This window comes from Cygnus atratus, chromosome 18 (assembly GCF_013377495.2).
Source record: "Cygnus atratus isolate AKBS03 ecotype Queensland, Australia chromosome 18, CAtr_DNAZoo_HiC_assembly, whole genome shotgun sequence".
Taxonomy (NCBI): domain Eukaryota; kingdom Metazoa; phylum Chordata; class Aves; order Anseriformes; family Anatidae; genus Cygnus; species Cygnus atratus.
The window spans coordinates 6006463-6019315 of NC_066379.1; the positions used below are offsets into that span (position 1 = coordinate 6006463).

At 43.6% G+C, this 12853-nt stretch overlaps 1 protein-coding gene across 1 annotated transcript; it reads right to left on the reverse strand.

Annotated features, from left to right (window-relative positions):
- Positions 1 to 70: 70 nt before the first annotated feature.
- NUP85 (nucleoporin 85) lies at positions 71 to 11922 on the reverse strand. The gene is made up of 19 exons (XM_035558872.2): positions 11767 to 11922; positions 11564 to 11657; positions 11301 to 11463; positions 10886 to 10956; positions 10344 to 10387; positions 9833 to 9902; positions 8761 to 8882; positions 8264 to 8398; positions 7565 to 7687; positions 7070 to 7201; positions 6563 to 6669; positions 6180 to 6263; positions 5482 to 5547; positions 4851 to 5002; positions 4641 to 4758; positions 3445 to 3545; positions 1596 to 1747; positions 865 to 951; positions 71 to 260 (listed from the first exon to the last, which is right to left on the reverse strand). Exons 1-19 carry the CDS (start codon positions 11797 to 11799, stop codon positions 159 to 161), a joined length of 1956 nt encoding a protein of 651 aa, XP_035414765.1. The 5' UTR covers positions 11800 to 11922; the 3' UTR covers positions 71 to 158.
- Between the last annotated feature and the right edge of the window lie 931 nt (positions 11923 to 12853).

Sequence of the window (12853 nt, forward strand, 5' to 3'; positions counted from 1 at the left end):
CTTTTTTAAAAGTTACATTTACATTTTTTTAACGTTATGTTTATGGAAGATGAGAACAGATCAAGCAATATGCAAAACAAGACGTTTATTCTTAGAAAAGCAGTCAGGTTTATGTACAATAAGCCACAGAGGAAGAGTAAAATCACCCATTGCTGTCTTCAAGATCCTTCCAACGTGCCTTCTTTGACAATGACTCGTGCAAGATTTCGTGCAAGAGCAAGTCTCAGCATTTCCACTTTCATGGTCTCAACATCATCGTCCTAAAAGCAAGTAGAGTTTTGGTTACACTACTACGTGCAGTAATGAGCTGGTGATGGGTTCTCTTTCTAGATTTTGGAAAATAAGGGTGCAGGACATGAAGAGTGAGTACACATTTAACTGTCATTGGGACCTCCTGAGAATGGGTAAAAGCTACATTTCTTACTTTTTAGATCAATGCAAGACAGAATTACCAAGCCTTTTCTTGCCTTTTTTTTTTTTTTTTTCTGGCAGCTACAGAGTTTTGCATGTGTAGCAAATGGCTCCCTGTTCTGTGCCTGGAACGTATCTTAGGTTGAGCTGTTAAATTTGAACATCTCAGCTTTTCATTGCCCATGTAATTTGCAGTTATTTATCTTGGAAAAACATCACAGTCCAATCCAAATCAGTAGAACAGTGAGGAGTGGAAGTACTGTGTACTATTTCTGTACTTAAATATCTTTTGATGATGCCTCAGTTGGCTGGCCTTTGAAAAGAACGACACGCATTAGCCTCAGTAACTGAGGCTCTCCCTCTTGTCTTCCCCCCCAGAAACAGAAATTTAGAGCTTTCCCTGACTGCCCCATGACCCCCCTCATTCATTATTTAGTTCAAAACAGGAGGTACCAGGAGTTTCTGCTTATCTGGCTTCCCTGCAGTCAGGTCTTCCAGGCACTGCATCAATTCGTAAGTCTGCTCTGCTGAAAATATTACCTGTGGAAATGGAAGTATTTACTGAAAATGATCACGTTGAAGGACATCGTGCAGTCTGAGACGGTAACTCAACTGAGAGGAGCAGAATGCTTTCACGCTCCCACAGATCCATTCTGACCCTTTAATTCACAGGATCACAGGAAAATTCAAGTTGGAAGTGACTTTGTGAGGTCTCTAAGGCAACCTCCTGTGCAAAGCAGGGCGAGCTATGAGGTCAGAGTGGGTGCCTCTGGGCTTTATCCAGTCATGGGTTTGTAATTACTTAACTGCCATTTTCTTGATGGATCTTAAAGCAAAAACTTGGCCGAGCAGAAAGAAGCACGCTAGAAAAATCTCCAAGCCAAGTACCGGAAGGAACTTGCTGCAGTGTATACTGAAATCATCAGCATACATTTATTCTGCTGCTATTTTCTAAGAGCAGGGAAACGAGTGATTATCCTATGTTGGGTCCTTTGTGTTCCCACCAATAAGACATTTGGGGAGCTTCTCAATTCTTGAACTGCCATGAGCAGGTCACTTGCACTGGAAGTGCAAGCCCTAGCTTGGGGGCAGAAAGTGTGGGGGACTCACTGCTTTGAGATAACTTTTCAGGAAGAAAAGAAAGGCTGTGGGGTGTCTTTGTCACGTTCGACCAGCGTGTTCACCTCTTTCTGCTCCAGCAGGGGAAGGGCATCTGTCAGCAGGGTCATCCAGAAGGAGCAAGGAGCAATATGAGCCGTCATCAACATCAGCAGCAGCTTGGCAGCTTCAGAGAATCGCTTCTCCCCATATAGCCGGTGGAATTCACGGTACTTCCCTACACGTGGGTGTTGGTGAAGGGTAAAAGGTGTTAGTGTCCGTCAGAACAGCACAAGCTGGGATTTTTGGGTGCTAGGAAGTCAGTTTGCTCTTATGAAGCCTTGGTTAGAATTACCTCCCAACAGAAATGAGTCTCCAAAGCAGCTGAGTTTGGGGGAATGGGAATCTTGTGCATGAAGAAAAGTTAAAACACAGGCTGGCTGAAAAAGTAGCCAAAAACCTGCCAGTGTTCTTGGTAAGATTTACTATTTGAATCAGCCTTGTTACCTAACTGATACTGCCTGACATTGAGTGTTTCCAGGGTGAATAACAGCATGAGTGGCTTAGAGATACCGGTGGTGTCTTTAAAAATACAGACAGGAGGGGTAAGTGGGGGAGGATGAATGGTTTTTGATACCTCAAAATATCAGGTCTGAAAAGCTTCACTGTCTAAATGGAAAGTGAGATCTTTGTTAATATGGAAAATTCTGCTTTTGCTAAGAATTAGTTTGACCACTATCCAGTATGTAAGAACTGGCTGAGGATGAAAGTGAGTTTTAATCTGCGGCTTTGTTTCTAGCAACTAAATTGTCAAAATAGAGGAAGTAATGATTCCCATTCAGATTCGCCTTTGATTAACACTTGAGCTCAAGATAGCAATGTGAAGGTTGTCCAGCAAAGGCACACCTTATGTTTCTGAAACCTCCACAGGAAAACCAAGCAGAATATTTTTATTCCTTTAAGGAATTTTACATAATGCAGAAAGGGAGGTCACTTCCCTGTAAATGCAGTTTTACAATTAAACTACAACTCTTTGGGGCTGATGCAAAGGTCACTTGGTGACAATGGACAAATCAGGAGGATTTCTGATTTGGTAAGTCACGGTTAGCTGCTTAGCTTTATTTAGGTTTTAAATGAAGGAAATGCAGTTAGATCAAATTCAGGATCACCCTCACTGTAATGGGAAAGCAGTCATTCCAATTGCCAACAGCTGTTCCAAATTCCTATTAGATTTTGGCACCTGTAATTGGGTTTGCTAACAGCCACATCTCCAGAGAAAGGTGCGTTTTAGCTCCATCTCCTTTCTTGGTCCATTATTTAAAGGCCACGCTGTAGCTGCAGGCAGATGGGCAGGTTACCACAGCCTGTGCTTGTGCCAGCCAGAAGGAAGTGGTTGTATGGAAAGGAAACTAGCTGGAGGCCTTCCACTGTTACTTGGCACAACTGTTGTAGTGGAAGGGTAGCAGAGGTCTTTTGCTTGTGAGCTTGAAGTTGGCACAATGAACTAATAAAAGGTGTAGAGATGTTGAAGAACTTTATGGAGTTAGTAAAATTGTGTTGTCCAAGTAAATTAAACCAGTTTTACTTTTCTAAGGGTTCCCTCCAAAGTCATCCACTTCGTTTTTGCTAATATTTTGAAGTCTCCAGGTAGTGATAGTCTGGAAAAAGACTAAGAAAGGGGATGCATACAAGTGTCAGAATTCAAGTCTATCCTACTCAAAGCAGTGCAGAACAGATGCCTACTGTGAGTGCAATTGGAAATGCAGTCTCCTGGTAGCATGCAGGCTGCATCCCAAATTACCTTCGGTTATTTGCTTTCCCCTCATTGCTATAACAGGATGTAGCAGATGGAGGAAGAGACAAATCCAAATAATTGTGTGGAGTTAGCTGTGTTCTAAATAACAGAACAGAATGAAAACCGTAGCCCCTTCTCACCAAGAAATGTCAGCCGGTCACTAAGCAGCATGGATGGTCCCAAATTATCGATGAGGTCTAAGTCAGAGAAGCATCCCCTTTCACAATAGTCCTTAAGGAATCTAGGGAGAAAGTAAAATGCAATAAAGGCTTAGAGGGGAGAACATCTTCCACTTTCTTTTTGTATCTCCTAATCACTTCTTGGAAAACTTTAGTATACGACTGAGTTCCATCTTAATCAACCTCCTGTGAGAGTTTTGGAAGACATTGAGACATTTCCTGGGAGTGGCCAGTTGAACTGGTGTAACATGCGTTTAACTGATACTATTTGTTCTTCTAGATTTCATAGTCGTTGAGATCTATTCTTTAAAAGGCATAAGTAAAGGAAGGAGCAAAGGAAGCTGAGGCTGGTGGGTGCATAAATAACCCTCTCAGTTTGTAACAAAAGTTCTGTTTTTCTGCTATAAAAAAAAAAAGCAGGAACAAATAGAATTCTAAAAGCTTTTCATCTGTTTTGTCGCAGCCTTCATTATGCTGGTTTTTTCAGCATCTGCTTCCTGTGATGGTTTTCTTTCATCTTCTGTTGAAGGAAATATGATGATTCCTGCTTCCTCAAAGAACAAATGAGAGAAAAAAAGCCCATCTCTTACTACTCCCTTTTTACACTGTTGAAGATAGAGCATTACCTGGCCATCTATCTGGAGTGTAATTATAAAATTATACTCCAGCTATGCAAAGAGATTGGTACCTGCCTATTTTAAATTAGTAAAATAAATACATGACATGGGTCATGACCCTGCAAGGTCAGATACTGTGACAAGTTTATGGAAAATCAAGGACACAAAATTTTTCTCTGTTACTTATGTTGTAATTGTGGCTTAATATATTTTTTTGAGAAATGCTGTATTAAGTGGCTCACACTGATTCGTCTGGAGACTGGTGAGCTAAACTGGTTAAAAATAATCTGCTGAATAAAGCACAGAAGGGGATTTATCTTTCACCTAAGCCCATTCCCTGGCTCACTGTACAGTCCATCAAACAGGTTAGTGGAGCAAGTGAAAGGGCAGTGCATTTTCTAGTCTGGAAGCTGGTACTTGGTCTGAGGGAAAGATAACCTCAGCCTACCTGCAGCAGAACCTTTTCAGGGTGGCTGCCTTCTCCCTGTTCTGACCATCCTGCTATAGCAGCTGTCTTCCAAGAGCTTCTGATTTACTCACCGATCTGATATTAGCGTAGCAAAAGCCGCATCCTTAGCTCTGATGCTCCAAGACAGGGCAGAGCCCAAGCGATTATTCCGCAGAGCTTTCATGGCCATGATTTTACAGATGCTACGAACTTAGGAGAAAACATTAGAGAAAAGGGAAAGAATCAATTTCAGTAGTTTCTCTTGTATCACCATAAAACAATGAAACTTAAGAATCAATCACCTTGTTCGTGCATGTGTCTCTGCTCACAGATTCTCAGCACTTTGAGGGCCTTTTGTTCTGTGTTAAGGGGGATCCGTTCAATGTGAAGCTCCAAGTATACTCGGCCATATTCTCGACAGTGGTCAAAGTAGTCTACCCCCAGCTGCCATAGACTGAGAGTAGAGGAAAAAAAGTCAAGCATTCCAACCATATAATTCGTAATCAAAACAGTAAAGCCACAAGTAGAATCTGGCCCTGCATTACTAACAGTTGGTTCTGGTTAACTTAGTATTCAGACCTAAAATGGCTTTTACTTTCTACCAACTATCAGCTGCCTAATAAACAACTTTGGAACAACTGCATCTCAGAAGCACTCTGTACCAAAAATGCCACAGCGGCAGGACCTGTTCTGCCGTTCTATCCTGGCCAATATACTTGATGGGTTCTAATTGATAGCTTTCATCTTTTAATTCAGGAAAGGAAACTTGTTAGTGCTGTATGACCCCTTAGAGACAGGCACTTTTGCTGAAATCCTAACAGTCTTCTGTGAGTTTTGCCTCTTTAGTTCATTATTGCCTCTTTAGTTCATTAGTATGCAGTTATTTGTTGACGTTAGTCTAGCCTCTGAGGAAGGAGAATAAATAATTGTTACCTGTGATGGGAGAAGAGTCCTGAGGCATACTCTAGTAGAAGGAATTCACGCATGTTTGAACCAAAACTGCAGGGAGTGAAGAAAGAAAAGAAACAGGCATTACTGTTGTACCTCATCAGAAAAGCCTAATGACTTTATTTCTTAAGTACTTTCCATTTATGCAGCATGTTTTCTCATTGGCTATCTTAGTAAACTTCATACATTAGGCCTCAACATGCAGGGCAGCTTTCTCGATGGGGAGACCTGCCAACTATGTACAGCACTTAGCAAATACAACTCAGCAGAAGCAAAGCCTGCTTTAAGACACTGAAACGCCAAGGGAATTCGGACAGCAGAATTCTCGAATTTATTGGAAACTTAAACTTAGGTATGGAAGCTCTTTTTAGATTAATTTCTCACTGGTCCAAATAATCAAAAGCACTTGATAATATTTCAGCTACAACCATAATAAATAAATAAAGAGAAAAAACAACTAACATTGCGTGAGGCTCTCTTGAATAGCAGGTCAAATTCAGATCAACAACTGCTGCTGCTTCTTAGAGCATCTGGGCTGCCTAGAACTTCAGAGGCATATGCAGTACCTCTATTCTACATCTTTTGCAAATACCCAAGATGCTCCTTTTCAACCAAAATCCGCATGTTGTTTTAGTCATTCTTACTTCTGGGTGTCTGAATAATCAGTGCAAATAAATACTTACTAGAGATTGTGAGACTGCAGGAGTTTACAGTGATCCAGGAGGTCAGTCAGATGAGCCACAAACCACCAGTTGCTCAGAGCAATGCTGTATTTGAAACAAGGAAAATAAAGAAGAAGCTAAGCCCACCACCGCCAAGGAATGCGTCAGGTTTTCCACAGGCATTTCTTCCCACACATGAGCTATATTACAGCCTAACATCTGGCTGCGTTGCTCCAGACCCAATGGAATACTTCTAATTGCTACCTGCTTCACATATTCCTGTTAAATTATTTGAAAGGATGATGAGGTGGTCTATACCCATACCTTCTACCCCAAATACTATTGGAGTGAACGTACACAGCAGCAATAGTACACTAGAGAATCAAAAACTTTAAGAACTCAACCTGCATTCCTTGATCACTTGATGCAACTCGAATTCGAAGGCTGCCATTAAAATCGTGTCTAGAGGCTCAGGGCTGCTTTCCTCACCCAGGAACAGGTCCATACTAGACTGTGGAATAAGATTACAAGACATGATAAACAGACATTTTGACAAGGTAGAAGCAAGACATTTGTTTCAATGTAGCAGCCTAGCTTAGGTTATTTTATGGGAAAGAGCACATCATAGATACCGAGCACGTTAACAGGAAAAAAAAGCAGTATTTTAGCACCAGGAAAATGGGAAAGCAATTTGCAGGAACAAGACTGGTAGCATTAGATGCTAAAGTGACCTGGTCTTCAATAATTATTTGCCTACTGTATCTTTCTCTCATTCCACTTCCAAGTTCTATGAAAAATCTTACAGGTATGTAGTTGCTGTACGATGTCACCCCTCCCAAAGTTTTCTTTAACAACAGTAACCCTTCTGTGGGTAAAACTGTGGAGGATATAGAAGTAATTCTATTTCATGCCTGTGCATAGAAATGCAGTTCCATTGGCTTCACAGTTGGATGCGAATACAGGAGTCGGGTAACCAGAAAGTGGTACCAAGTAGTCAGGAGTTCCTTTTTCTCCAGCATGGCATTCTCATCTCCCCCCAGGATCTAATAAAAAGGAGGAAAACAAAGGAGTAATTCTGCAAATTCAGCGATGTACACAGCTGCATCTTAACTTTTCAGAGGCACTACTACTCCCATTTTGCAAAGTTGATAATTTAATCAAAATTAAACAGCAAAGGACAAAGATCCTTCTCAAGATCCTATGGCCTGGGATAGGAATATGATCTGTGCAGCCTTGCAAAAGCTGTAGCAAAACAAGTAACACAGTAAAAAAGGCTGGCCTGAAATCTCTTGATTCAATGAACAGATCATCCAACATTTTAAAGTTACTTATGACTACATGCAGCTCCTGAAGTACACAATGACCCAATACTTGTCCAGTTTCCTTTCTTTTCAGCCAAAACATACCTTGCAGATGGATTCCATATGGGGATTGGAAGCAAAAGTTCCATCCCGTAGATACCGCTGACATTCTTCATGCCAGTGCTGCCATTTCAGCTCCAACTCGGTCAGCGTCTGGGTGTTGCCAAGCTGAACCCAAGGTAAGATGCGTAAAATAAGGAAAGATCAAGTCAGATCACAAGAGGTGCTTGTGCTGAACTCACAATTATGCATGCTAAAATGGTAAACACAAGAATGCTGTCAGTTTTTAACTTGTTCTTTAGTTGCATTAGAAGTGTCTTAATTTGTGCATCTAAATAAGGCAAAAGACCCTAAAAGAAACAGTTACTGTGATGCAGCTGCAATTTTTCCTCCACGAGGAGATCATTGCAACAGAGGAAAACTCTGCGGTTAAGGCCTTCAAAGAATATTCTGTGTGAGTTCTCAACAGGAACTGTTTCAGACAACTAGATAACATACCCTGCTGCAAAAATGTTGTTTCTGACTATGTTGGTTTGTCATCTAATAGGTCTTTGCCTGTACAGTTGGGTCTTTTGGATAATTCATGCAAATATTACTACTGTAAAGAATTAAAATTGGAATGTTTTAATGGTCAACAGGCTGTGATGTTACAGGAGCTACAGCAGAGATGAAATAGACTGGACTAATACTGTCATCCCTCCTATCTCTTTTCCCAGTGGAACTACATGAAAAAAACATACATACATTGGGCACAGGCATCTTCATCATCAAGTCATCCAAGACTTTGTACATGCTCATTGATGTGGGATTGGCACTGGCTTCCTTTGAGAGCAAGTGCCGTGCTTCATCCATTCGGCCTTGCAGCACAAAGACATCGACCTGCAGACACCACAAGTCTGTGAGCACCACACTGCGCAAGGCTACCAAATACCCAGATGGATTACTGGGGAGAATTTTAACTTGTGATTTAGGCAAGATAAGTAGAGTTAAAATGCTTAAATTTTAGGACCGCTAATTCAAATACCCAGTGTAAGTCTTGACCTCTATGGATCATGAAATCAAAAGGGTCAGGCTAGGAATGAGGGCAGGATGACCTTCACAATGGCTTTAACTTAAAACTATAAAGGCAGGCAGCAGCTGTGTCCCATGTATCAATTTCTGAGATATAGTCCAGTGCTGAGAAGGAAGGCAAGACACACAGGCATGAATTCTCTAAGAATTTTACAGGTGACTGTACTCACCACATTCCAGAAGAGTTTGTGTTTTGATGGATTTTCACTGCTCAGAACCTCACGGACCATGCTGTCTACATCACAGACATGAAGTCGAATCCAGTCAAGGAGGCGAAGCAGGAGGGGGCCAGCTTTACACAGAGAAGGTATCATTCTGTTAGTTCCCAAACTGTTACTTTGTGTGCTTCTAGCCTTAATGGTTTGATAATCATTAGATGACGTTTACTAATTGGATTTCTATCTGCCACACTCAAATTATAAAGGAATGCAGTTCCTTAAATAACCAGGCTGTGGGAGCACCAAGCTGCTGATGGTATTCCATGTGGCAAATTTTAGACAGAACAGCAGCATAGCCCTGCAGAAAACCCTAACCAGTTACTTGAAGAAATAAAAGGTAATTCATATCATAAATCTTGTAATGCCAAAAGACCCATCAATGTTTACAGCTGTTTAATGTATCATCACCTCATTACTAACTACATACAAGGATGAAATTTGGCAGGAGGCAATTACCTTTATTTCAGATTAAGTAATCTACAATTTGTGAATCTCTCTTCTGAATTCTGAGACTGAATAAGTAGTATATTTCTTAGAGCAATCTGATTTCCTTAGAAAATTATTTACTACTTTGAAATACTCATGTAAACAAACTGACTTCTAAAATGGCATCCTAAAGTTAAAAGAACTGCATCAAAGAATGTGTAAATGTTAGTTGGCATCAACATATTTGATACTTTAAAATCTGTTTATGCTTTAAAGTCAAATAATTGGCAGCAAGTTTTTTGCTGTTGCTCTTCATCATTTTTCTGTAAAAAATAATAAATATATATATATATAAAATTTAACTTAAATTGTAGTGAACTACCCATGAGAGGGGAAAAAGTAGAATGCAAATTTAACATCCCAACATAATACAAAGAGGGCAATTTACTGAGGCAGAATTAGTATTAAAAGGTTTATTGACACTTGTCATAAATATCTCTAAATATGTTAAAATAACACAATGGATGCTATGTACATCTTAAAAAAACATGTAAAAAACCCCTCTTCGATCTTAACATTGGAATAGTTCACTGCTCACCTGCAGCTGCTTCAACAAACAGGATCTCACAGAGGTTCCAGATCAGCTCCATTGCAGAGAGAATAGAAACCTGAAAAGAGCAGGGCCATGTTTCAGATTTAGTAGTTGTTCCAGTTGATTATTTTTAACTGCACAAAGGAATCTGCTGTCCATTGCAATCAGTCAGTTTTTATAGACAAGACAAATGTCATATTGGTATCTCAAAGATACAAATTAAAAGACAGAAATAGGTCATAACTTCTCTACACATATTCAGCTTAGAAAATACGGAAGCAGGTTGTGTATTGAAATGCAATAGTAATCTGTCATCAGTAGGAATACAAAACAGAACGGGACACATTATTTTCAGAGTTTTTGCACTCCTGAGACTTAACAAACAGCAAAGTAAAAAAGAAAGGCTAATTAAGCAACATCAGTGCAGCTAATAGAACAAAATTACTGCCACAGTCTTGGTCTCGATGAATTTACTAACCAGCGTTCACGTGACTACATGGACGTGTCTGAAGATTACCTGAGTACTGTACTGGCTGTGTAGGGCAGGGTCCCGTGTTGCAGCTGAGGGAAAAATCAAAAAGCAACATATTTACCTTATTTCATGACATGTTCTGGACTCATAAATAAATATAATACCTGATAACTCACCAGGCATAGATCCAAACATGTACACAACTGACAAAGCTAACTTTTTGTAACTTTATATAAACGTTGTACAAATCTGGTAAGCTTACAGGACAAGGATGGAAGGGAAGAGTAAAATCCTTTACTTGTTAGGGGGGAAGCAATCTATTAATTTTGACTGTTTCCTATAAAGCAGCAAGACATGATATGAAAAGACTGCAAGTCCTCCCCAAATCTGTTGCAACGCAATGCAAAAAAGTCTCAGGCAAGGTTTACAAAGCAACTTGGAAATCTCCAGGATGGAAATGGAGTCTTGATAATTACTGAAATCTCTACATGCCATTTTACAGTAGTTGTAATAATTTACAATTGAAGCACTGTTTTTATAATCACAAATAGCATTTCTTTTTATTGCAGTAGAATAAACAAACTTACCAGCCGCACGGTGCATGTCCTCCATGCAGGCTCTTATGACCGAGCGGTAGTTTTTACTCACTTGAACCAATCTGCCAAACACAAAAAGCATTGTTCAGAGAGGTGCTTGAGTTTCAGTCCACTGAAGTCTCGCATGTTTCTGTGCATCAGTAGCAGCTTCCAGTACGTGGGTGAATCTGGTGGGAGCCAGCCGGGCCATGCACCACCGGCTACACACACACAAAGGCGCTGCTACTGGAGGGCTCAAGGCCATGCTTTGCAGAATTACTCCAGCACAATCATTTAGTCTGCACAACTGCCAATTAACGGCAGCTCTAAGTAGTCTGGGTTTATAAGGGCCATGGCGTTTGCCTCTAAAACCAAGGCAGCGCCACCAGCTCGTGTTTCCAGGGCTGCAGCCCCGCGGCCCACTCACTGCGCTTTCCTCGACTTGCCGGCCAGCTCCTCCTCGCAGCGCTGGAGGCCGATGAAGACGCCGTGCGACTCGTTGAAGAGCTTCCGTAAGGTCTGGATGTAGATGTCCTGGTCCCTGCGCACCACGAAGACGCGGGAGGAGCCGGGCGCTGCATCCCCGCCGCCTGCAACGACGGATCCCGTCAGGGCCGGCCGCGTGGGCAGCCGCCAGCCCGGGGCCGAACCGGGCCGGAGCCCACCCTCGCCCCGGGGCCGGGGACCCACCTCCGCGGCCGAACCGTGTCTCGCACACCAGCACCTCGGCGGGGCCCCACTCAAAGCACAGCTGCCTGGAGGCCGGGTCGGCGCCGGGCACCACCTGCGAGAGGGGGCAGCGGGGCTGTCAGGGGGATACGGGCACCCCCGAGACCCCCCTCCCGGTCCGTCCCGGTCTGTCCCAGTCCCCCAACCCGGCCCCTGCCCCTCACCACCAGCGGCGGCTCCGTGTCCGCCTCCTCCATGGTCCCAACCGCGCTCGCCTCCCGCCCGCCGGCTCGCGGGGAGGCCCCTCCGCGGCTGCCCGAGCTGCTGCCTGCCGCCGCCCGCGGGGCTCCGCCGCGGCTTCTCCTCAGCGCCGCCGGCCGGAGCGAGGCACCCGGCGGGCTCCTGCCTCCCCTCAGCCCCCACGAGGCTCCTCCGGGGGGCTGGGGCAGGCGCCGATGGCGCTCGCCCCGGATGCGCCGAAGGCTCCAAAAGGCCCCGCCGGGGCGGGAGCGAGCTGAGGGGAGGCCGGGCTGAGGGGAGGGGAGGCCGGGCTGATGGGGGGGGAGGCCGGGCTGAGGGGAGTTTTCGCTCTTGGTTGCCTCCGACGCTTCTCCAGAGCTGGGGGAGGTTGAATCCGCCCTCAACAGAGAAGCACAAGGAGCCTGGGGAGGCCCCGCTGCTTCGCTCCCCCGGACCTCGCCTCCTCGAGGCTGCGGGAGGAGGGCCCCTGTCGACACGTTTTATTCTCTTGGTGTTTCAGATGGGTGGGTGCCGTGCTGGCTGTGGGTGTGTGGTGATCTAGGCGCTGTCCTCGTGTTCACTTCATTGATGTTACCGCCTTGTAATGACCGGTTTCTTTCATTTCTTTGCGCGCTTCAGATACTTGCAGATAGATGAGTCTCCAGGCTGCTGAAGGGGATGTTCTCTGGAGTGGAGTTGCAGGAGCTCTCAGGCAAGCTCTCTGATAAATCTGGCTAGTCGAATTGTGTGCTTTCTGACCTTGGTTGCCTGTGGGTTAGAGAAAGGCTGGTAACAAAGCATTAAGATTGACCACAGTGGGTCAGGGGCAGTGCTGGCATGTGTCAGAAGGAATTCTGCTGTGCACATATGCCTTATTCACCTTCTTAGGGTCACAAGGGTTGTTGTTTTTTTTTTTCCCTTCTCGGCCTGGTAGGGGTCAGGATGGGAGTTAGTACTCCTAGGAACTGGCAGGGTTTATCTGGTGAGGGTACTGGACACCACCTAATCACTTTCCTGCTCATTGTGGGAGCTCAAGTACTGATGGAATTGAACTTCAGCATCCACTAATAA